Source organism: Pelodiscus sinensis, chromosome 2 (genome assembly GCF_052426305.1).
Source record: "Pelodiscus sinensis isolate ZL-2025 chromosome 2, ASM5242630v1, whole genome shotgun sequence".
Taxonomy (NCBI): domain Eukaryota; kingdom Metazoa; phylum Chordata; order Testudines; family Trionychidae; genus Pelodiscus; species Pelodiscus sinensis.
Window position 1 is genome coordinate 3,148,051 of NC_143053.1, and position 22,484 is coordinate 3,170,534.

General features: G+C 51.2%; 1 protein-coding gene across 1 annotated transcript in view; it reads right to left on the minus strand.

Annotated features, from left to right (window-relative positions):
- Positions 1-281: 281 nt before the first annotated feature.
- Positions 282-22,484, minus strand: part of LOC149525220 (uncharacterized) — a 34,867-nt gene continuing 12,664 nt past the window's right edge. Inside the window, exons 6-11 of the mRNA XM_089775918.1 lie at positions 21,224-21,384; positions 20,470-20,764; positions 14,611-14,771; positions 13,869-14,166; positions 6,296-6,456; positions 282-479 (exon numbers count right to left, since the gene is read on the minus strand). Of these exons, the coding sequence (XP_089632044.1) occupies positions 367-479; positions 6,296-6,456; positions 13,869-14,166; positions 14,611-14,771; positions 20,470-20,764; positions 21,224-21,384 (1,189 nt within the window). The 3' untranslated portion in view covers positions 282-366. The remainder of the gene's footprint in view (positions 480-6,295; positions 6,457-13,868; positions 14,167-14,610; positions 14,772-20,469; positions 20,765-21,223; positions 21,385-22,484) is intronic.

Below are 22,484 nucleotides of genomic sequence, written 5' to 3' on the forward strand. Positions count from 1 at the left end.
GAGGGGGAATAGAGAATGGGAGAGTTGCCCAGGTTGGGAGGAGGGGCAGGGGATGCTGGGATGGGTTGTACTCAGGCAGGGGAGCAGGCTTGGGCCGGGGCAGTGGGCGTGGGAAGGGCTGGAAGCAGGAGCAGAAGAGCTGAATTAACTCAAAGCCATCTGGGGTTTGGAGCCGCGGCCTCTCTGGCTCTGTGGGGTCAGAACCGTGTTACCCATGGGGGCAGGAAGGAAGGCGGGGGGAGGGGTAACCTGGGGGACAGAGACAATGGACCGGAGAGATGCAGAAAGGGACCAGAGAAGTTTATTAGGGGACAGAGGCTCATTCCGCATCTCACTGCCCCTGCCCCTAGTGCAAGGACAGGTGCTTCACAGACTGTCACCCACTTCCGAGCGCTCACCTCCAGCTGGTGCCACAGGGCTGGTGATGCTGATGTAATGGCCATACAGTGAAGAACCCAGGAACGGTGTCAGTCCTGCAGCTGCAAAGACAAGAGGGAGAGGCTGAGATTAGGGAGCCCAGGTGAGTTGGCAACAAAACTGGCGGCCCTTTAACTCTGAGCCTGCAGAGGGCAAAGCACGGAGTGATAACGGACCCAGACGGCGTGTCCGTATTCCCGTCACAACCCGATGCAGACGAGGAATAAGACGTGCATTTTATCGGGTCATTAACTGCTGGAGCAGATCACTGAGGGCCACGGTGGATTCTCTTTCCTTTGCAGGCTTTAGATCAAGGCTGGACATCCACCTAACGGAGACACTGCAGCTCATGGGCTGCCTTTCATAATGCTTGTTCTTCGAGATGTGTTACACATGTCTGCGGCAATGTAGGTGTGCAAGTGCTCCAATCCAGGTACTGGGGATTTTCCCCTGGGGGTATCCCTGGGTTCAACTCCTATGCTCCCTGAGAGCGGGGCTGGTGGGGGTTCTGGAATGGACGTGTGTGACACATCTCGAAGAGCAGCACTAACGAGAGGTGGGTAAAAGTTTTCAGTTCTTCAGTTCTTCATGTGTCCATTCTCACTTGGGTGACTTGCAAGCAGTGAGATCAGAGTGTGGAATTGCTCCTCCAAAGTGGGTGTCATCTCTGGCCTGCTGCATGACAGCCTAGTGTGTCTAGTATCTAGGTGAAAGTACAAAGGATGGATAGAAACAAATAACACAAGTGTGAAGGGGCAAAGTTAGAAAGGTGAAGGCACAAAACGAGCTCAGTCTACTTAGAGACATAAAGGGTAAAAAGAGAACATTCTACAAATATATTAGAAGCAAGAGGCAGACCAAGGACAGGGTAGGCCCATTGCTCAATGAGGAGGGAAAAACAAGAACAGAAAGTTAAAATAGGAAAAGAAGAAGTTAAAATTACTTAGGAAAGTTGGATGTTTAGAAATTTAGGGCCTGTTGAAATGCATCCTAGAATACTCAAGTAGCTGACAGAGGACGTATCTGAGCCTTTAGCTATCATCTTCAAAAAGTCATGGAAGACAGGAGAGACTCCAGAAGACTGGAAAAGGGCAAATCTAGTGCCCAGCTATAAAAAGAGAAATAAGAACACACCAGGAAACGACAGACCAGCCTGTTTAACTTCTGTGCCAGAAAAGACAATGGAGCAAATAATTAAGGTATTCGTCAGCAAACATCTGGAAGATAACAAGGCAATAAGTAACAATCAGAATGGATTTGTAAAGAACAGATCATGTCCAACCAGCCTGCTAGCTTTCTTTGACATGGTAACAAGCCTTGTGGGTAAGGGGGAAGCAGTAGACATGGTATACCTCGTCTGTAGCAAACCATTTGAGACAACCTGGGAGGGTTCCACTATAAAGTGGGTGCATAGCTGGTTGGAGAACTATTCTGAGTGTAATTATCAATGGTTCACAGTCATGCTGGAAGGGCATAAGCGGTGGGGTTGTGCAGGGATCAGTTTTGGCACCGATTTTGTTCAATATCTTCATCAACGATTTAGATAACGGCATAGAGAGGGCACTTACACAGTTTGTGGATGAGCCCAAAGCAGGAGGGGTTACAAGTGCTCTGGAGGATCAGATTGCAATTCAAAACAGTCTGGATAAACTGGAACAATGGTGTGAGGTAAATAGGATGAAATTAAATAAGGAAACTGCTGAGGAAGGAACAATCAGTTGCACACACAAAAAATGGGAAGTGACTGTCTAGGAAGGAGTCCAGCAGAAAGGGATATAAGGGTCATATTGGACAACAAGCTAACTATGGCTGTCAGCAGAGGCATGTAGATTAGACACATAGGCAAAGGCAAATGAAGCCGCGATTGAAATGATCGTGGTTTCATTTACAATTACATGGCTGCCGCACTGAGCCGACAAACAGCTGATCAGCTGTTTGTTGGCTCATGCGCTAGTCTGGACGCTCCCCCTGTCGACATTAAAGCCCTTTGTCGGCAGCCCCGGTAAACCTCATCCCATGAGGAAAGGGCTTAAACTGCAGCAAGGGAGGTTTAGGTTGGACGTTAGGAAAAACTTTCTGTCAGGGTGATTAAACACTGGAATAAATTAGCTAGAGAGGTTTTTAAGAGCAGGTTAGATGAACATCTATCAGGGATGATCCTGACCAGTATTGCTCAATCTTTTTTTATAAAGTACTCCTTTAAAAAAATTATAAGTACCCCAAATACCTACAGTTTTCAGACACAACGTTTTTTCTACCATTGCAACACATTTGTTTAAACAACTTCATCGTAGCCGGGCAGGCGACGAAAGTTTTGGGTGTAAAAAGTACAAAAATAATAAAGCACTGTAAAACTTCAAACAAAAAATCAATTTTCTCTAAATTTCAGTTGTGTTGACGTACCCTCCGGACTTCTCTCGAGTACCTCTAAGGGTACTTGCACCGCTGGTTGAGAAACACGGATCTAGATGCTGCTTGGTCCTGCCATGAGACCAGGGGACTGGGCTTCATAATCTCTTGAGTCCTTTTCAGTTCTAGCGTTCTATAAGTCTAGGAGAACGTGGGCACATATGACCTAGTCACTGCATCTCCTGGATTGTAATTTGAGTTAAGAAGGCCGCCGAGGAGGCTTGGGTCTTGTGGAGTGGACAGTCAGTGTTGGAGAAGGTCGTGGCATGGTCGTATGCAAGATGCGATCCAGGATGAAATCCTCTGAGCAGGGACGGGAAGCCTTTTCATTCTGTCCTCTATTGCTTCTAAGAGCTGTGGTGACCTACGGAACGGTCTAGTCCTTTCAATAGAAAATGCCAGAGCCAGCCTGCCATTCAAGAAGTACAGGTGCTGCTCTTCCCTAGTTGCACGAGGTGTAGGGTAAAACACAGGCAGAAAGACCAGCTGACTGGAGTGGAAGTGGGATACGACTTTTGGAAGGAATTTAAGGTTTGGCTGAAGTTGAACCTTGTCTTTGAAAGACACTGAATAGGGTGGTTCTGCAGTAAAGGCCTGGAGTTTTGAAACCCTCCTGTCTGAATTGATCACCTACTGGAAGGCCGTCCTGTCTTACAGGAGAGATGTAGGAGCAAGTCCATCTCTGCTGGTTCAAAGGTCAGTCCCGTCAGTTTTGAGAGGATGAGCTTCAAATCCCATGGAGGAAGCAGTTCACTTATTGGAGGCAGTGCCCTCTCTAGAACCTTCAGACACAGCAGGTAGCCCTTGCTAAGCTGGATCAAGAAGTACACCGGCAGAACCCCACGACCAGAAGGGAAAACGTTTCCACTTTGCACAGTAAGCTGTCCTCATGGAAGTCTCCCTGCTGCCCAGGAGAATTTTTTGGTCCTGCTCTGAACAAGCCTGCCCCGGCTCAGATGTATAGAGCTGAGATCCAAGTGGTGCAATTGACCACGGTCTTGTGCAATCTGGTCTGGGAACAGTGGAAGCTTGTTTGCCTCTTATGAGACCCGGCTCGACTGAGGGGAAGCAGCGTTGCTGTCTGGGCCACGCTGGAGTGATCAGAATGACCCAGTCCTGGTCCTGCTCGATCTTTGTCTGCACTTTGTGAACCAGCAATATGGGCAGAAAGGCATCGTGTAAGTGACGCGGACGGTGAGCAGAAATGCATGTAGGGAGCCCGGACTGTGGCCCTAAAGGAGAAGAGCTGCAGGCTTTTTGTTGGAACACGGGGGGAAGATGTTCAGTGTGACACTCGCATGCAAGGCCCATCCATGGTGAGTGGAGAAGGACCCGAGGAGACAGTCCACAAGCTGGTTCTGCACCCCTGGTAGGAACAAAGCTTCAACCGTGATTGAATGGTGTGATGCAGAACTCCCATAGGCGCGCTGTTTTCTGACACGGGGAAGAACCTCTCCACCCTGCCCGCTGACATAGTACATGACTGGCGTATTGTCAGTTGTGTTCACAGCATGAGGTAGGAATGTTGGGCATGCCAGAGGGAGCACCCCGAGCTCTGTGACACTGACATGGAGCACCAGCTCCTCTGTGGACCAGCATCCTAGAGCAGGGGTGGATATAGGGCAAGACGAGTGGAGTGGCCGCCCCGGGCCCCACGCTTCAAGAAGCCCCGTGCATGCGCCGTAGCAAAGGGGGGCCCCGTGAAATTGTGCTGCCCTGGGCCCCACGAAATGGTCATCTGCCTCTGTCCTGGAGTCCTGAACGCTCTTTGTTGGGCTCCTCAATCCAGCACTGATTCATCAAGACCAGGTGCACGGATGGTTGAGGTTTTGTGAAGGGAATCTCTTTGCAGATTCTCCAGCAACCTAGCCACAAAATAGGGAGCTGAGCATGTGCAGAGGCACCATAACCATCCTAACTAGGGGTGCCTGTAGGAAATGTCTGTCATGGCCAGGGCTCGACAAATAATGCAATCTTCTCGCCCATGGCAAGTAAATTACAACCAGGAAGAACCGGGCTCGGACGATCTGCGCATGTGCAGATCGCCAGACAGCGCAGATGGCGAATGGGGCTTGCCGCGGTTTGGTGAGCCCTGATCACGGCCCTATAGAAATATGCACCCTGTAAGTCAATGGTGGTGCCTGAGGGGAGCTCAATACCAGCAGAGTCATCAAGTCTTTAGCAGCAGCATAAGCCTCCAGGGTTGATGGCACCACAGAGTCACCTCCCGAGGGGTAGCCCCTCACTCCGAGGTGATTGCAATGCTGGTGCTGATGCTAGTGCCGGATGCTGCTGTGGTACCAACATGGGCCAGCAGCCAGGGTTGGGTCTCACTCTATCCCTGTCTGCCCGTTTGTCTGTCTTTGTGGCAATGGTCTTATGATGTCTTCTGCTCCTCTTCTTGGGCACCAGCAAGGAAGATCAAGGAATTCATGGGGGGGGGGGAGGGATGTGTTCTGAACCAATGCTTCTGGACTTGATGCTGAATTGGCACTTGGAAAAGGGGAGGGGGCTCCAAAAGCCACCATGGATGGAAAAAAGAACTAGTTGATGGGGGGGCTCACCAAGAGGGTCCATTATACCTGTGTCATCAGCATGTGGCACCAGGTGCCAATCCGACAGATGCCTCTAGGGAAAAAAAATCAATAGCTGTGTTGTGTGCTGTCATGAATAGCTGTTAAGGAGAGTCTGACTTACCTGGAGAGGGAGGAAAGGGTTAAGCAACTCTGGAGATGCACCTGAGGGAGCGGGCTTCAGGCATTCAGCCAATGAAATGCAGATAGGAATTTCAAACCGAGAGAGGGGTTTTTTTCTCTCTTCCTTTGTTTTGAGATCATAGCAGTTTTTCCCCAGATAACAGGAGAGATGGGCTCTCCCAGGAACGGACTCCATGAAATGTGTAAATAGGGAAAAGTTTAGAGAGTCCTTCAGGTTTGATTGTTTTCCTTGTTTGAAAATCATGTCTGAGCTGGTTACTTGTTTTTCTCTTTTGTAACTCAGGATTACAGACCAGGGATTTTCCCTGAGTCTATTTTACTCCATGGCTTTTAACACATAGTCATTTACTATGCTAACAACAGTAGCCTTGCTTTGATAATAAAAGTGTTTTCTTCTTGTTTTGATTAACTGGCATTGGTTGATCTTTCTGTCCTTAAGTCTACATACCTAAGTTACCTGGAAGAAGCAAAGCCCCATTGTTCTCTGCAGATTACCTGTATTTGTTTTCCCAGCTCCCAGCAAAATGGAGGTTGGGGTATGGGAAGAGCTTTGCCTGAGAGAGGCGGGTTCAAGTGACCTCTCCCCTGGAAAAGGGCTTATTTTATATTTTTGATTTACACTCGATGGTGGCAGCAAATCGATCATCTTTCGTTTGGGTCTCAGGAAAACTAAGACTGGACAAGTTACAGAGACAGGTTCTTACGGAGTTAAGGGACGGGGGTATAACTTGAAAGGGAACAGGGCTCCTTACCTTCTAGTGGTGGGGCACAGCCCTGAGATAGAACCTCGACCTCACACAGGGTCAGATACTCCTCTCTGCCAGGGATGACAATGGTGACGTAGCGGCCCTCTAGCCCGTTGCAGCAGATGATACTGAGGGATCCAGGCCTGGTGTAGGTGATGGTCCCACAGCTATAGAAAAGAGCAGAAGTCAAGAAAATCAAACATGAGAGATGTATTCAAATCCAGAGTGCCTGATGAAATTCACCTTTCAGTACTAAAGCAACTTGCTGAACCAATCTCAGAACTATTAATGCAGAAAGTCGGGTGCAGTACTAGAAGACTAGAGAAGAGCAAACATTGTGCCTGTCTTTGAAAAACAGGGAAGAAAGACGTGGCGAATTCTAGGCCAATCAGTCCAATTTTGATACCTCAGAAGACACTGGAACACATTATGGAACAGTGTGAAAGCAGCGGGAGGAGAATGAAGTGGGTATGCCATAGCTAATGTGGCTTTACAAAGAACAACCCATGCCATAATGATCTAATGTTCTTCTTCAAGGGTATGTGTAGACTGCATCCCTCTGTTGGCAGAGGGATGCAGATTAGACAGATTGACATTGCAAATGAGGCAGGGATTTAAATATCCCGTGCCTAATTTGCATAAAAATGGCCGCAGCATTTTGCTGACTCAGCACTTTGTCTGCAAAAAGCGGCAGTCTAGAGGAGGATCTGTTGGGAAAGAAAGCCTATTTCGACAGATCCCTTATGCCTCCTGCAAGGCTAACGCAAGACCCTTGTTTTTTAGGTGCAGTGCATAGTCCAGTACAGAGGAAATGGACGGACGTGCCGGATTGTGGTGGTTCGAGGTACACCAGGAGGAGTATCCGTGCCACTTGTGGAGGTAAGTTTTTCTCGTGGTTTGTCGCCTACTCTGTACTAGGACGTTTTGGACTGCGGCAGAACAAACAGATTCACCTGGGTTCAGCCAGTTAGGAACCATGCTGTTAGGTTCAGCATTTGTATCTGGGGATGTTTCAGGCGTCCTTGGGCTTGTGTGAGGAGGTCGTGGAGAGGCGGAAGGTGGATTGGTGTCCGCACGGAGAGGCGATGCAGGAATGGAAACCAGTGCTGGCGAGGCCAATCTGGGGCTATGAGGATTATCGTAGCCCTGTCCGCCTTCAGCTTCTGAAGGACCTTGGGAATGAGAGGTATGGGGGGAAATGCATAAAGGAGGGGTCCGCGCCAAGTCACGAGGAAGGCATCCCCTAGAGATGCGCGGCCCAGGCCCGCTCTGGTGCAAAACTTGTGGCATTTTGCGTTGGCGGGAGTTGCGAAGAGGTTCACTTGGGGAGTCCCCCAATGTTGAAAGATGTCGCGTAGTATGCCGTCGTGCATTTCCCATTCGTGTTTTGAGTGGAAGTGTCTGCTCAGGAAGTCTGCCGTCACGTTTGTGGTGCCAGGTAAGTAGGATGCCAAAGGAGTCACCCCGTGGCGAATGCACCAGTTCCAAAAGCGGATAGCTTCCGTGCATAGGGAACGGGAGCGAGCGCCGCCCTGGCGATTTACGTAGTACATGGCTACGATATTGTCTGTAAGTATCGTCACAGTGGTATTTCGAATGTGGACGAGGAAGGATTTGCATGCGTTGAAAATAGCCCGAAGCTCTAGAAGGTTTATGTGCAACCTTGCTTCTTGTAGGGACCACTGGCCTTGTACCGAGAGGGAACCCATGTGGGCCCCCCAGCCTAGTAAGGAGGCGTCCGTTGTGATTTGGTGGAGAGGCTGCTGCAGGTGAAATGGTACGCCCGACAGCAGGTTTGTGTGGCTGGTCCACCATCGGAATGATTGAAGAACGGCAGGTGGCGGTGTAACGGGTCTGTGAAGATCGTATCTGGTGTGGTGGTATACGAGGCTCAGCCAGTGTTGAAGGGCACGCAGGTGTAGTCTGGCGTATTTCACGACGTACGTTGTGGCGGCCATGTGGCCCATGAGTCTGAGACATGTGATGAGTGGAACGGTGGGGCTCATGGTGATGGTGCAAATGAGGTCCTGGATGGCCTGAAACCTCTGCAACGGTAGGAACGCTCTGCCAGCGAGTGAGTCCAGACGGGCCCCAATGAACTCGATGTCCTGAGTGGGATGCAAGACGGACTTCTGCTCGTTGAGGAGGAGTCCGAGCGATCGGAAGACTTGCATCGTGAGGTGAACCATGTGGGAGACCTCGTGTGCCGAAGCGCCTTTGAGCAGGCAATCGTCCAGATAAGGGAAGATGAGCACCCCTTGGCGTCGCAGAAAGGCCGTGACCACGGATAGGAGCTTTGAGAATACCCTAGGGGCTGAAGATAGCCCGAAGGGGAGGACCTTGTATCGAAAATGGTCCTTCGCCACGACGAAGCGCAAGAACCTTCTGTGAGCAGGGTGAATAGGGACGTGGAAATAGGCGTCTTGGAGGTCGAGGGCGGCAAACCAGTCCTGTGGATTTAGAATAGGGATTATGGCAGCTAGAGTTGTCATTTTGAATCGTTGTTTTCTGAGATATTTGTTCAGACGACTGAGGTCTAGGATAGGATGCCAGCCTCTGGACCTTTTCTGGGTGAGGAAATAGTGAGAGTAAAAACCCCTGTTCCTGAAGTCCTTCGGAACTGGCTCTATGGCACCCAGAGAGAGAAGGCGGTCGACCTCTAGTCTGAGGAGAGTCTCGTGAGAGGGGTCCCTGAAGAGGGACGGGGTGGGAGGAGTGGTTGGTGGGATGGCTATAAGAGGGATAGGATAGCCGAACTGAACAATCTCGAGGACCCATTTGTGCGTGGTGATTGTTGCCCATTGATGTAGAAAGGGTCTTAGACGGTAGTGAAACAGCTGGGTTGAACGATTCACGGTGCTGCCCGTGGTTGTGTGCTCGCCCTCGACCAACACATCAAACCTGTTGCTTGTTGTTGGAAGGTATGTTCGTTCTGCCGTTCAGGTTTCGGCGTCGTTGAGGCCTCTGGCGAGAACGCTGGTTGTCAAAAGGCCTCTGTTGTTGGTGGTGCTGCTACCACTGGTGTCTAATGTAGGGGTAATCATATCTGCGCTGATATGGTGAGTACCAACGTCTCTTAAAGGAGGGCGTATACATCCCCAAGGTTTGCAGGGTTGTCCGAGAGTCTTTAGAGGAGTGCAGGATCGCATCCGTGTTTTCTGCGAAGAGCTTGTCCTTGTCGAAGGGTAAGTCCTCGACCTTCGTCTGTAGTTCCTTTGGAACTCCTGCCGCTTGAAGAAAAGAAGCTCTACGCATAACAATAGCCATAGCGGCAGAGCGAGCAGCAGTATCAGCCACGTCCATGGCCATCTGGAGGGACGTTCTCGCTGATGTGTAGCCCTCTTGGATGACTGAACTCAGGATCGATCTTTTTGAATCGGGGAGATGATCCATGAGGGGAGTGAGGCGTGAAATTGTGTCGAAGGAATGATTGGAAAGATGCGCCGAGTAATTGGCGATTCTGAGGAGTAAAGTTGCCGAGGTATATACCTTTCTGCCCAGGACGTCAAGCCTCCTTACATCTTTATCAGAGCCCTGGTGTTTGAGATGAGGGGCTCTAGATCTCTGCTGAGCTGCGTCAACTACTAAAGAGTTAGGCTGTGGATGGGCGAAGAGGAATTCCATGCCTTTTGGTGGCACAAAATATTTCTTGTCGGCTCTTTTGTTGGTGGGAAGGGACGACGCTGGAGCATGCCACACTTCGTCAGCCAGTTCCAGGATGCCTTCGTCGAGAGGGATGGCGAGGCGTGAACTGTGTCGCGGTTGGAGATTCCTAAAAAGCTTGTGTTGCTTATCTTTGAGCTCTTGTAGGGGAATCTCCTGGGTAATCGATACCCGCTTAAATAATTCTTGGAATTGAAGGAGGTCGTCTGGAGGAGAGCTATCGTCGGGGTTCACTGCATCCTCCAGAGGAGATGAGACTGGAATGGAAGACCCCGAGGCATGGTGCACGAAGGGAGTATGTTCCGGCTCTGAAGAGTGGTGAGATGGTGATGGTGCATGATGCGGAGGAGTAAGGGGAGCCGGGGTTGGAGAGCGCCTGCGTGCAGCATAGTTGGAGACGGATCGTGGTCGATAAGAATACCGGCTATGGGAATGTCGAGAGTCACGGTCGTCGCGATGGTAGGTGCCATGAAGCGGCGAACGGTCATAATTGAAGCTGGAGTGGCTGCCGTACCGATAACGGTACGGGGAGCAGGGCGAGCAGGAGCGGAGGTGTGATGCCCTGGAGGAGGCAGGAGAGGCAGAGAGATGCCTGTACTGGTGCCTGCGATGGGGAGATCCAGCAGCCAGAAACGGGGAGGGCAGTCTCGACGAGGTGTGAGGAGAGCGGCACCGGTGAGAGGACCGGCGTGGAGATCGCAGCGCCGGCTGAGAAGAGGATGGTGCTGGGGAGAAGAAGCGGGAGCAGGAGCAGCTGCGGCGGCGTGGGGAATAGAAAGCAGCAGCAGGAGCAGGGCTCCGGGGTGATTGATGTGTGGCAGGCGCTGAATTACTTAGCTCCTGGTATGGAGGAGCAGGAGCGATCGGCACCGCGCCGGCCCCAGAACTGGTCGGCGCCGTGTGGTCTGGCACCGCGCAGCTACTGGAAGGCGGTGCCGGGGCAGTTGTTGCGGCCGGTGCCGTGATCGGGTCCGGGGCTGCTCTCGGCGGCGGCTCAACGCTCGGGCAGCGGCTGAACTGAAGCCGGCTGGGGAGCTGACGTCTTTGCAGGCTCCCGTGGCCGCTTAGACTTGGAAGCCCCTGAGGCAGGGGGACATGGCTTCGGAATGCCAGAGGTCCCCGGTGTCTGTGCCTGGCTGTCCCTGCCATTCAAGGCAGCTGGCAGGGATCTTGCTGGGGACAAGGTCAATTTCTTCTCCAGTCCCGCAGCAGTCGAGGAAGCCCGGCGCTTAAGCGGCTGCTGATTCAAGTCAGCTTGCTGCGGCTGCAGGGCTGTATCAAAGAGCAGCATACGGAGGCGCCTCTCCCTGTCTTTCCTGGCTCTGGAGGTGAGCCTTAGGCAGTGGTGACACTTCGGGGGGTGTGAGACTCCCCCAGGCAACGAATACAGTCTGCATGGCCGTCAGAGGCTCCCGGCAGGAGCCGCATGTTCTAAAGCCGGCAGCTGACATGTCGGGAGCTCGCTGCTTCTTCTCTGTTAATGGCTTTGACAGTAGGTGGTTGGTAAAGCTGATAGCTAGCTTTGTTCTGGATATCTGAACAGTCTGTCTTCTTCTTTTTTAAGGTGAACGGAGCTCTGTAGGGAGGAGCTGACAGGGGAACAGCTGAGAGGCGGGAGGTAAGAGGGTCTTGCTTTCACTCCCGAGAGCTCTTGTTGGTCCTTCCCCTCTTGAAAGAAAAGGTTTTTTTTTGTTTTTTACTTTATGGGGAGAGGGGAGAGGGAGGGAAAAGAGATTTTATATGTAGAAAGGGAGAACTAGACGCTGTCTAGCTCTGAGGAGAGAGGAGCGCGGGTACAGGCGTCTGCAGCCTGAGGAGCTGAAGAGGAACTGGCGGGTGGCCGGACCGCGCGACGGAAAGAGCGCGAAAGCCGCGAGCCTGCGGCACATGCGTGGTCTGGCCGGCTACTGCTACTGACAAGTCTCCGTCTGCGGCGCAGGGGCAAGCCCAGCACCCATAGTGGAGCACCCGCGGGGACATCCCCGAAGAAGAACTGTGTTTTATTTAGTCTGCAGAAGCGAAGAGTGAGGGGGGATTTGAGAGCAGCCTTCGACTCCCTGAAGGGAGGTTCCAAAGAGGCTGGAGAGAGACTGGTCTCAGTGGTGGCGGATGCAGAACAAGGAGCAAAGGGCTCAAGTTGCAGTGGGGGAGGTCTAGGTTGGATATTAGGAAAAACGATTTCCCTACCGTTTGGGAGAAAGGGCAGGTCCCCCAGGATTTTGGAGATGCCCTGAGTGTACACCTATACAAGAGAAAAGCTGACTGTGCTGCTGTGGGGACCACTGGGGCATCTTGCTACTATCTACAGCTGGGAAGATCCTGGTCTGCATCCTCTACAACCGGCTGTCATTACGTGTGTCCACAACTGGCATCATTCCTGCAAGTCAGTGTGGCTTTCCTGCTGCCAGGTGCTGCCGACAGGATATTCCCATCCAGGCAGACAGAAGAAAAATGGAGGGAGCAACATCAGGCTCTCTGCGTGAATTTCATCGAGCTGATCAAGGTGTTCGACACGGCCAACGGAAAAGGCTCTGGAAGGTGCTTGGGCAAATCAGCTGTCCAGAAAATGTTTGACTCAATGGAATTCGGTCCTTTCCTGATGGCCACCTGCTGGGCCACGTCCGTAACAACGGGGAGACATCAGCATCTTTTGAAGCGTCAAATGGTGCAAACGAAGGAGGTGACCTTCCTCCTCTCCTGTTCAGCTTCTACTTTTCCATGGTGCTGCTAGTTGCTTTCAGGGATGGTGCACTGGCCTTACCTACTCAGTCCCACCCCAATAGAAGCGTTTTCCACCCTCAGGGTGGCACCAAAGTCTTCACCACAACTGCCCCTGGCCTCCTGGTTGCTGATGACTCTGCAATGTTGGCTCATCCCACTGAGGATGCACAGGAGCGTTTCAATCATTTTGCTGCTTGTGCTCACTGGTTTGGACTCATCGAGCTTCAAGACAATAGAGGTCGGGTCAGTCTGTTTGGAAAGAGCTCAGCACTCCAGTGACTGCTGCCCCTGCTGCTGTCCTTAGGCTGTTCCTATCCCTGCACTCACTCTTAAAGGGGACACGCTGGTTTAGGTTCATATATAGATATATATTTTTGCTTAATAAGTCTTGGAGTCCCCCCCACCTATTTCTTTTGCTCAACAACTTTGGTCTCTCCCCTCTTTCTTTTTTCATCAGAATTTTCTCCCTGTGTTTTTTTTTGGGGGGGGGGGGGGATGTTGGGTATTTTTGTTTCAACCATTTAGCAAACCTGTCCACACGCTGCCCCCCGCAGGGCCCGAACTCCCAACCCCTTCCTGCTCTTTGCGGCCTAGGCTGGGGCGGATGTCACCAGACGACCGGCCACATGGGACGTGGGCAGGCTGGGGCTGATGCTGCCAGGGGCTCCAGGATTGCGGGTGCTGGAGCTGGCGGAGGCAGTGCGGCTGCTTTGGGAGCTGGTGGGGGAGTGACACAAAAGGGGGGGGCAGGATCTCAGGCAGAAGGAACGGAGCCTGGGACTAGCCTCCCCCTACAGCCAGTTCACTTGCTGCCCACGAGAGGAAGCGGAGGCAGAAAGAGGTGGAGGGGGGAGGGACACATCCAGGGAACGGGGTGGAATGGGGCAGGAAGCAGCAGGGCAGGAGTAGGAAGAGGGCAGAGGGGGTGGGGTAGAGTGGGGATGAACCTTGGGGCAGATCGGGTGTCATGTACCCCCAGTGACTTACATTGCAGCGCAGGTTTGGGAGGGCCTGCAGGCCAAACGGATGGGCCACACCCACCCAGGCCCACTTGTGGCGAGGCCTCTGCACCACCAGCAAAGCACTCGCAGCCCCAGGCAGCTCGGAGGGGAAGCCCTGGCTGGCTATGAGACCCAGCCCCTGCGCCCGCGCCGGGAGGACTCATCGCGTTGCAGACAAGGGGGAAGCAACTCACAGGGGGTTGTTCTTGCCATGGTTCACCAGGGAGTCTCCCACGTGGATCTCGGCCCCCTTCAGTCTCTCCCCGCAGCACTCGTCTTCCAAGTGCTTCACGATCACCACGGAGATGTAATGCCGGCCGCCCAAGTCCACGTTCCACCAGGGCTCCATGTCGCGATGAGTTTGGCTGCAGGAGTCTTGTTCCCACAGCCCATCACGTTTTCCATCCACGGCCCTACCAGCCACGGCTTGTCCAGTCGTGTTCGCCAACGTGGACGACTGCGTGGCTGGACGTCCCAGCGCCAAGTTAAAAGCTGGACTCCGAGGGAGAGAAGAGGGGAGGTGGGACCTGCCCTGTGCCACTGGACAGGGGTTCTAGAAGCCCTGTTGCCCACACGGAGCCAGAGCTGCTTCCCAGAGGTGACACGCAAACCAGGCGCGGCCTGAGAGCCAGGTTCACCAGGGGAGCCAGGGACCCGGGGGAGGGGAGTGACAACGCTTGGTGCTGGGGTCTCTTGGGGCTTGGTGCCTCTCTCAGGCCACCATGTCTCATACCCAGCTGGAGCTGCTCCCCTAGCAGGGATGGGGCACGATGTTCACATGGATCCCCCACTCCCGCCTGCCACTGCCAGCTGCAGCCCACGCCCAGGTGAGCAGTGCGAAGGGAAGCGTCTCCCAGGGCTTCTGCTGCCTCAAGAGACTGGGGTATATACCGGGAAAGGGAACAGGGTCCCGTTCACATTGTGCCGGCTCCTTACCTTCTGGTGGTGGGACACAGCCCTGAGATAGAACCTCGACCTCACACAGGTTGAGATACTCCGCCCTGCCCGGGATGACGATGGTGACGTAGCGACCCTCCAGCCCACTGCAGCAGATGCTGCTGAGGGATCCGGGACTGGGGTCGGTGATGGTCCCGCAGCTAAAGGAAAGGGCAGAAGCCAAGGAGAACGAACAAGTTAGATGAGTTCAAATGCACAGAGCCTGGTGAAATCCACCCCCAGATCTTAGGGAAGTAGCCAAGCCAATCTCAGAACTACTCATGGTTTCAAAGAGCTCACAAAGGACGGGGGAGGTCCCCAGGGACTCGAGAAGGGCAAACTTTGGTCTAGAATTTCCCATATTCCCCATATTCAAAGACAGGAACCGCCAGCCCGTATTAGATACCTCTGAAGACACTGGAACGATTTGTGGAAGAGTCTGAAAGCAGCAGGAGGATGATAAAGTGATGTCATAGCTAATGTGGATTTGTGAAGAACATAAGAACGGCCAGACTGGGTCAGACCAAAGGTCCATCCAACCTAGTGTCCTGTCTGCCAGCAGTGGCCAATGCTAGGTGCTCCAGAGAGAGGGAACACAACAGGAAATCAAGTGATCCTCCCTGTCATCCACTTCCATACAAACAGAGGCTGGGAGCACCATTCCTACCCATCCTGGCTAATAGCCATTGATGGACCTCATCTCCATGCATGTATCTAGCTCTTTTTTGAACCCTGTTAAAGTCCTAGTCTTCTCAACATCCTCTGGCAAGGAGTTCTACAGGTTGACTGTGCACTGCGTGAAGAAAATCTTCCTTTTATTTTTTAAAAATCTGCTACCAATTAATTTCATTTGGTGTTGAATATAATGACCCATCTAGTTCCTGTCTTTGTTTAAGCCATGAGAGATAATGTCAAATCAGCATATGAAGACCAGTTCCCCAGACTCTCTGGTTGATCCCTGAAATTACTCTGTAAGGGTATGTCTACACTACCCCGCTAGTTCGAACTAGCGGGGTAATGTATGGATACCGAACTTGCTAATGAAGCCCGGGATTTGAATTTCCCAGGCTTCATTAGCATAAAGCCGGCGCCGCCATTTTTAAAAGCCGGCTAGTGCGAACTCCGTGCCGCGCAGCTACACGCGGCACGGGCGTACAGATAATTCGGAATGGCTACCTAGTTCGAACTATCTAGCCCGTGCCGCGTGTAGCCGCGCGGCACGGGGTTCGCACTAGCTGGCTTTTAAAAATGGCGGCGCCGGCTTTATGCTAATGAAGCCCGAGAAATTCAAATCCCGGGCTTCATTAGCAAGTTCGGTATGCATACATTACCCCGCTAGTTCGAACTAGCGGGGTAGTGTAGACATACCCTAAGAGAATAGCCCCCTTTCAATCCATTAATGAATGCCGGGAAAGTTACAATGTTCTCCCACAGGTCTGTGTGTGTTACCATTTTGAATATCTGAGTTGTGTCCATTTATCCTTTGTCGTAGCAACTGTCCAGTTTGGCCAACATCCATGGCAGAGGGGCATTGCTGGCACTTGATGGCATAGAACATACTAGCAGATGGGCACTTGTATGAGCCCCTGATGTGGTGGCTTACGTGGTTGGGTCTTGTGAAGATGTTGATTGTATAGGTGCGTGGGCAGAGTTGGCACCAGATGGGTCCTGTGTGAGTATGTTTGAGGTGTGCTGCCTGGTTGCCAGAAAGAATTTGTTTCAAGTTGGCGGGGGGGGGGGGGGAGTCTGTAGGCGAGGATTGGTCTGTCCCCCATGGCCTGTGAAAGTGAGGGGTTGTTTTCCAGGATAGGTTGTAGATTGTTAATGATGTCCTGGGGGAGGGGGAGTTAAGTTGGGGCAGTATGTGATGACTAGTGGTCTGTTTTCTTTGTTTGTTAGGCCTGTCTTCAAGAAGCTGGTGTCTGGGTACTCATCTGGCTCCGTCAATCTGTTCTTTTCACTTCCCCAGGTGGATATTTCAGTTTTAAGAATTCCTGATAGAGATCCTGTGTTATCTCTGTCTGTGGGATTGGAGCAAATCTGGTTGTATCTTAGGGTCTGGCTATAAACAATTGTTCGGGTAATGTGCTCAGGATGGAAGCTAGAGGCATGTAGGTAAGTATGATGGTCAGTAGGTTTCCGGTGCAAATGTGGCCGTCGTATAGCTGTACTGTAGTGGATCTCGTGTGTGGACTGGTCCAGGCTGAGGTTGATGGTGAGGTGGAAGTTGTTGAAATGCCTGTGGAACTCTTCCAGGGTCTCCTTTCTGTGGGTCTGTGTGATGACAATGTCGTCAATGTAGCATAAGTAGAATAAGGATGCTAGGGGGTGAGAGTTGAGGAAACGTTGTTTGAGGTCAGCCAGAAAGACGTTGGCATATTGTGGGGCCATGTTGATGCCCATGGATGCACCACTGACTTGAAGATACAAATTGTCCCCAAATTGGAAATAGTTGTGAGTAAGAACAAAATCACAAAGCTTAGTCACCAGGTGTGCTGTGGCATCATCGGGGATGATGTTTCTGATGGACAGTAATTGTCATCATGAGGAACGTTGGTATAAAGAGCTTCTGCCTCCATGGTGGCCAGGCTGGTGTTTTCAGGAAGATCACTGATACTCTAGAGTTTCCTCAGGAAGTCGGTGGTTTCCGGAAGGTAGCTATCGTGCTCCATATTTGTCACCTGAAGAAGTGGGTTGTGCCCATGAAAGCTCATGATACTTTTGGTTAGTCTCTAAAGGTGCCACAGGACCATTGTTGTTTAAATTTTCCTAGTCCTTATTTTATCTGAAGGAGTAAATAACATTTCCTTATTCAGTTTTTCCACATCACTTGTGATTTTATAGACCTCTATTATAGCTCCTTCTTAGTGATCTCTAGCAAACTAAAAAGTCCCAATGTGTTTGATCTCTTTTCAGATGGCGTGCGTTCAGTAATCCTCCTCATTTCTGTTGCTCTTCTCTGTACTTTTTTTAATGGAGTTAGCTAAGTTAGACACCATCATTGTATACATATAGCTGAGATGATGTTTTCTAATGTGCATTACTTTGCAATTATCAACACTGAATTTATTTGCTAATTTGTTACCAGGTCACCTCATTTTGTGAAATCCTTTTGAAGCTCTTTATCATGTCCTTTGATTTAACTATCTGGAGCAGTTTGGTATCATCTGCAAATTTTGCCACCTCACTGTTTACCCCATTCTCTAGATCATTTATAAATAAGTTGAATAGGATGGGTCCCAGGACAGACCCCTGGGGGACACCACTAGTTACCTCTCCCCATTCTGAAATCCGACCATTTATTCCCACCTTTCTTTCATGTCTTTGAACCAATTACCAATCCATGGGAGGACTTTCCCTCTTATCCCAAGAGAACTTAGAAGGAGACCTTCATAAAAAGGAAGGGGAGTGAAACAATGGCCATAGGTTCAAAGGGAAGTCTGGTCAAGGAGACTGAAACAAGGTTCAAGTCCCATGGGTAGAACCGTAGGAGGTGGGTACAGGTTCTGAAGATGTTTAAGGAATCTTTTTGTGACCGGGTGTGCGAATATTGATCAACAAGATCGTGAAATGCTGTTATTGCTCATAGGGGGACTCTATTTCAAAATAGGGATGCAAATGTAGGCGACCGAAATTGCTAATGAAGATGGGATTTAAATATCCCATGCTTCATTAGCATAATGAACACACAGCTATCCATCCATATGTCATTGATACCTACGTATACCACAACCACTGGCTTCTCCCTAGCACTATAAATATATATATCTAGATGTCTAATGTGCAGGGCTCGACAAATAATACAATCTACTCACCTGTGGCGAGTAGATTGTAACCCGGAAGAGCCGGGTTCGGGTGATGTGCGCGTGCGCAGATCTCTGGACAGCGCGGCTGGCGAGTGGGGCTCACTGCGGTTTGGCAAGCCCTGCTAATGTGGATAAGTGTAAAATAAAGCACGTTGGAGAAAATAACCCCAACTATACAGACAGTATGATGGGGGCTAATTTGGCTATGACAAATCAGGAAAGAGATCTTGGAGTTATCGTGGACAATTCTCTGAAAACTTCCACACAGTGTGCAGCAGCAGTCAAAAAGGCAAATAGGATGCTAGGAATTATTAAGAAAGGGATAGAAAATAAGACCCAGAATATCTTACTGCCCCTGTATAAAACTATGGTACGCCCACATCTTGAATACTGTGTACAGATGTGGTCTCTGCACCTCAAAAGATATTTTGGCCTTGGAAAAGGTTCAGAAAAGGGCAACTAAAAGATTAGGGATTTGGAACGGGTCCCATATGAGGAGAGGCTAAAGCGACTGGGACTTTTCAGTTTGGAAAAGAGGAGACTGAGGGGGGATATGATAGAGGTCTATAAAATCATGAGTGGTGTAGAGAGGGAGAATAAAGATAAGTTATTCATTAGTTCCCATAACATAAGGACTAGAGGACACCAAATGAAATTAATGGGTAGCAGGTTTAAAACTAATAAGTGAAAGTTCGTCTTCACACAGCGTGTAGTCAACCTGTGGAACTCCTTGCCAGAGGAGGCTGTGAAGGCTAGGACTATAATAGAGTTTAAAGAGAAGCTAGATAATTTCCTGGAGGTTAGGTCCATAAAAGGCTATTAGCCAGGGGATAAAATGGTGTCCTTGGCCTCTGTTTGTCAGAGGCTGGAGAGAGATGGCAGGAAACAAATCGCTTGATCATTGTCTTCGGTCCACCCCCTCTGGGGCACCTGGTGCTGGCCATTGTCGGCAGACAGGCTACTGGGCTAGATGGACCTTTGGTCTGACCCAGTACAACCGTTCTTATGTTCTTATGTCTCAAGAGATCTGCAACCTTCATGCCAGGCAAGCAACGTCACCAGGCACTTCTCCTGGTCGTCATGCACCCAGCTCTCTATGTTTCTAATGTCGAATCTCCCATTACAAATACCATCATCAGGAATGGAGGTCCCAGCTATGGTTTCATTTCCCTCTGCTCCTTCCTTGAGACTTTCAGCTTCTTCAGCAGCACACAGGCTGCCTGTCCAGAAGCGGGACTGCTCTTGGAAAGTCTCATCTATGTGCCTCTCTGCCTCCCATAGCTCCTTCAGTCCAGCTATTCTGGTCTTCAAAGCTCACACCCAGACCCTGAGGCCTGGAGCACCTTGCGCTGAATTCACACATTGGCCACATATGAGGAACTGCAGCCCCCGCAAGGCCCACTCAATGGCGCCCTAAGGTTGGGTGGTGGCCATTTATCTACGTGGCTCCTAGCATTAGGGCAGGGCTGTGGGGCTCAGTCGGACGCACAGATCACAGAGGAAGCTCCTAGCACTGCAGGGCTCAGGGCAGCTGCTTAGGAAGCGCCCCAGGAAATTCAACCTAGGAGAGGGGTCCAGGAGGGAAAAGGCTCCAAAGGGGGGAGCTACGAGTGCCAAGCCCCTAAGGGGGAGCTGCTCCCAGCAGAAATCCCACCCCAGACAGTGGCAGGTGCTCCCGATCACACGGTAACGCCATGCGGCTCTGGAGAGCAGCTGCCGTGCTTTGTGCTCTGGTCTAGGGTGACTTGGTCCTGCCTCGGCATGGGGGGAAGGAAGGGATGGCCCCTGGGGGTGGATTCCTGCCCCGCATTTCTGTGTATCTGCATGGGGGGGAACGTAGCCCTACAGCTCAGATTTGGATGGGGCTGGATGGTAAGTGGATGGGCCGCACTCCAGCCACGGCTATGCCCTTGCACCACTGGGAAACACTCCCAGCATCCGGCTGCTCAGAGCGGAAGGCACCAGGCTGAGGCTCCCCCCAGCAAATGAGACCCAAGCCCAGTGCTGAGCTGGAAGGACCCATCTCACCGCAGACAAGGGGGAAGCAACTCACAGGGGGTTGTCCTTGCCGTGGTTCACCAGGGAGTCTCCCACGCGGATCTGGGCCCCCTGCAGCCTCTTCCAACAGCACTCGTCTTCCCTGTTCTTCACAATCACCATGGAGACGGAATGCCGGTGGCCCAAGTCCACCCTCCACCAGGGCTCTGTGTCGTACAGGGTGTGGCTGCAGGAGCCGTGATTAAAATCCCCATCACGATTTCCATCCACGACATTTCCAACCACGTCTAGTTTAGTCCCCAAAAACCTGGATGACTGAGCGGCCGGACGTCGCAGCGCCAAGTTCTGAGCTGGAATCAGAAGGTGAGAAGAGGGGAGGTGGGACGTGCTCGTTGCCAGAAAGGGTGGGGCTCCACAAAACCTTTCTCCAGCAGAGCCAGAGCCGCTTCCTGGTGGTGACACACGAACCAGGGACTGTGTGAGGGCCAGGTTCACCGTGGGAGCCAGTGACTTGAGGAACGGGAGCGACAGCAGCTTGGTGCTGGAGTCTCAGTCTAGAGAGCCTCTCTCAGGCCACCATGTCCCATACCCAGCTGGAGCTGCTGCCCAAGGCAGGCAGGGAGCTCAATGTTTACATGGAGCATTCCTTACCTGCCCCTGCCAGCTGTAGCCCATGCCCAGTTCAGCACTGGGAAGGGGCGATGCTCACAGGGTTTCTGCTGTCTCACTAGGCAGATTCTGGCATTGAGGAGCCTGGGGTATAACATAAAAGGGAAGAGGTTCCCTGTCACATTGTATCAGCTCTTTACCCGCTGGTGGTGGGATGCAGCTCTGAGATAGAACCTCGACCTCACACAGCATGAGAGTCCCCATCCTGTCCGGGATGACGATGGTGACGTAGCGGCCCTCCAACCCTCTACAGCAGATGGTGCTGAGGGATCCGGGTCTGGTGTCAATGATGGTCCCGCAGCTAAAGACAAGAGCAGAAGCCAAGGAGACAAAACAAGATTGATGATTCAAATGCGCAGTGCCTGATGAAATTCACCCAACAGAACCTAAGGAAGTAGCAGAGCCAATCTCAGAACTATTAATGCTTTCATAGAGAACTCACAGAGGACGGGTGAGGTCCCAGAGCACGAGAGAAGGGCAAACATAATCCCTCACTTTGAAAATCGGGAACAAAGAGGAAGTGGCAAAAATCTTCTCATGTGAGGAAGTAGGTTTTGCTCATGAAAGCTCATGATAATATACGTATATTAGACTCTAAGGCGCCATGGGACTACTCATTGTTTTAAAAAGTTGTTTCTAGAACAAACAGTGCCACTTCAATAACTCATAAGGCATTGAAATAAACTACCAAACAGTGTAAAAGCAGCTGGGGGATAAGCCATAGCTAATGTATGAATTTTGCCATACCTAGTTGATTTTCTTCTTGACATACTTACTGGCCTAATGGGAGGGAGGGGTGGTAGTTGTGATAGGTCTTGATTTTCTGAAGGCTTTTGACAGAATCCCATGTGACACTCTTCTCATAGGCAAATTAGGGAAAGACTGTCTAGATTAAATTACTATCAGGTGGATGCACAAGTGTTTTGAGAAAAAAAAACACATGTTGAGAGTAGTTAACAACAGTTGATGCTGTGTCTGGAAGCAAGGAAGTTTCAGGGATCTGTCCTGTGTTGGGTATTGTTCTATATTTTCATTAATAACTTTGACATTGGTGCCCATAGTAGGGTTATAAAATGTGCAGGTGAAACCAAGCTGGGAGGAGTTGTAAGAGTATTGGGAGTTGTTACCCCAACACATTCCCACTGGAAACCACCCAGGGGTACACGGGTATGGGTTTATTGCCACTAAAGAAAATAGAACTGCCACCAAAAGTTTAAACTAAACGGGGTGTGGGTGGGTCTCTCTCTCTCTCAAATATTCATTCATTCCTGCCCTCGGGCACTCCCACAGGCATATGGGTTACAGAAGGAGCCAAGACATGTGGATCCTGAAGGGTCTGTCTGCGGATCATGGCTGGGGAACTGGTGAGGAGGAGAGACACTGGCTGTAGAGAGGAGTTTC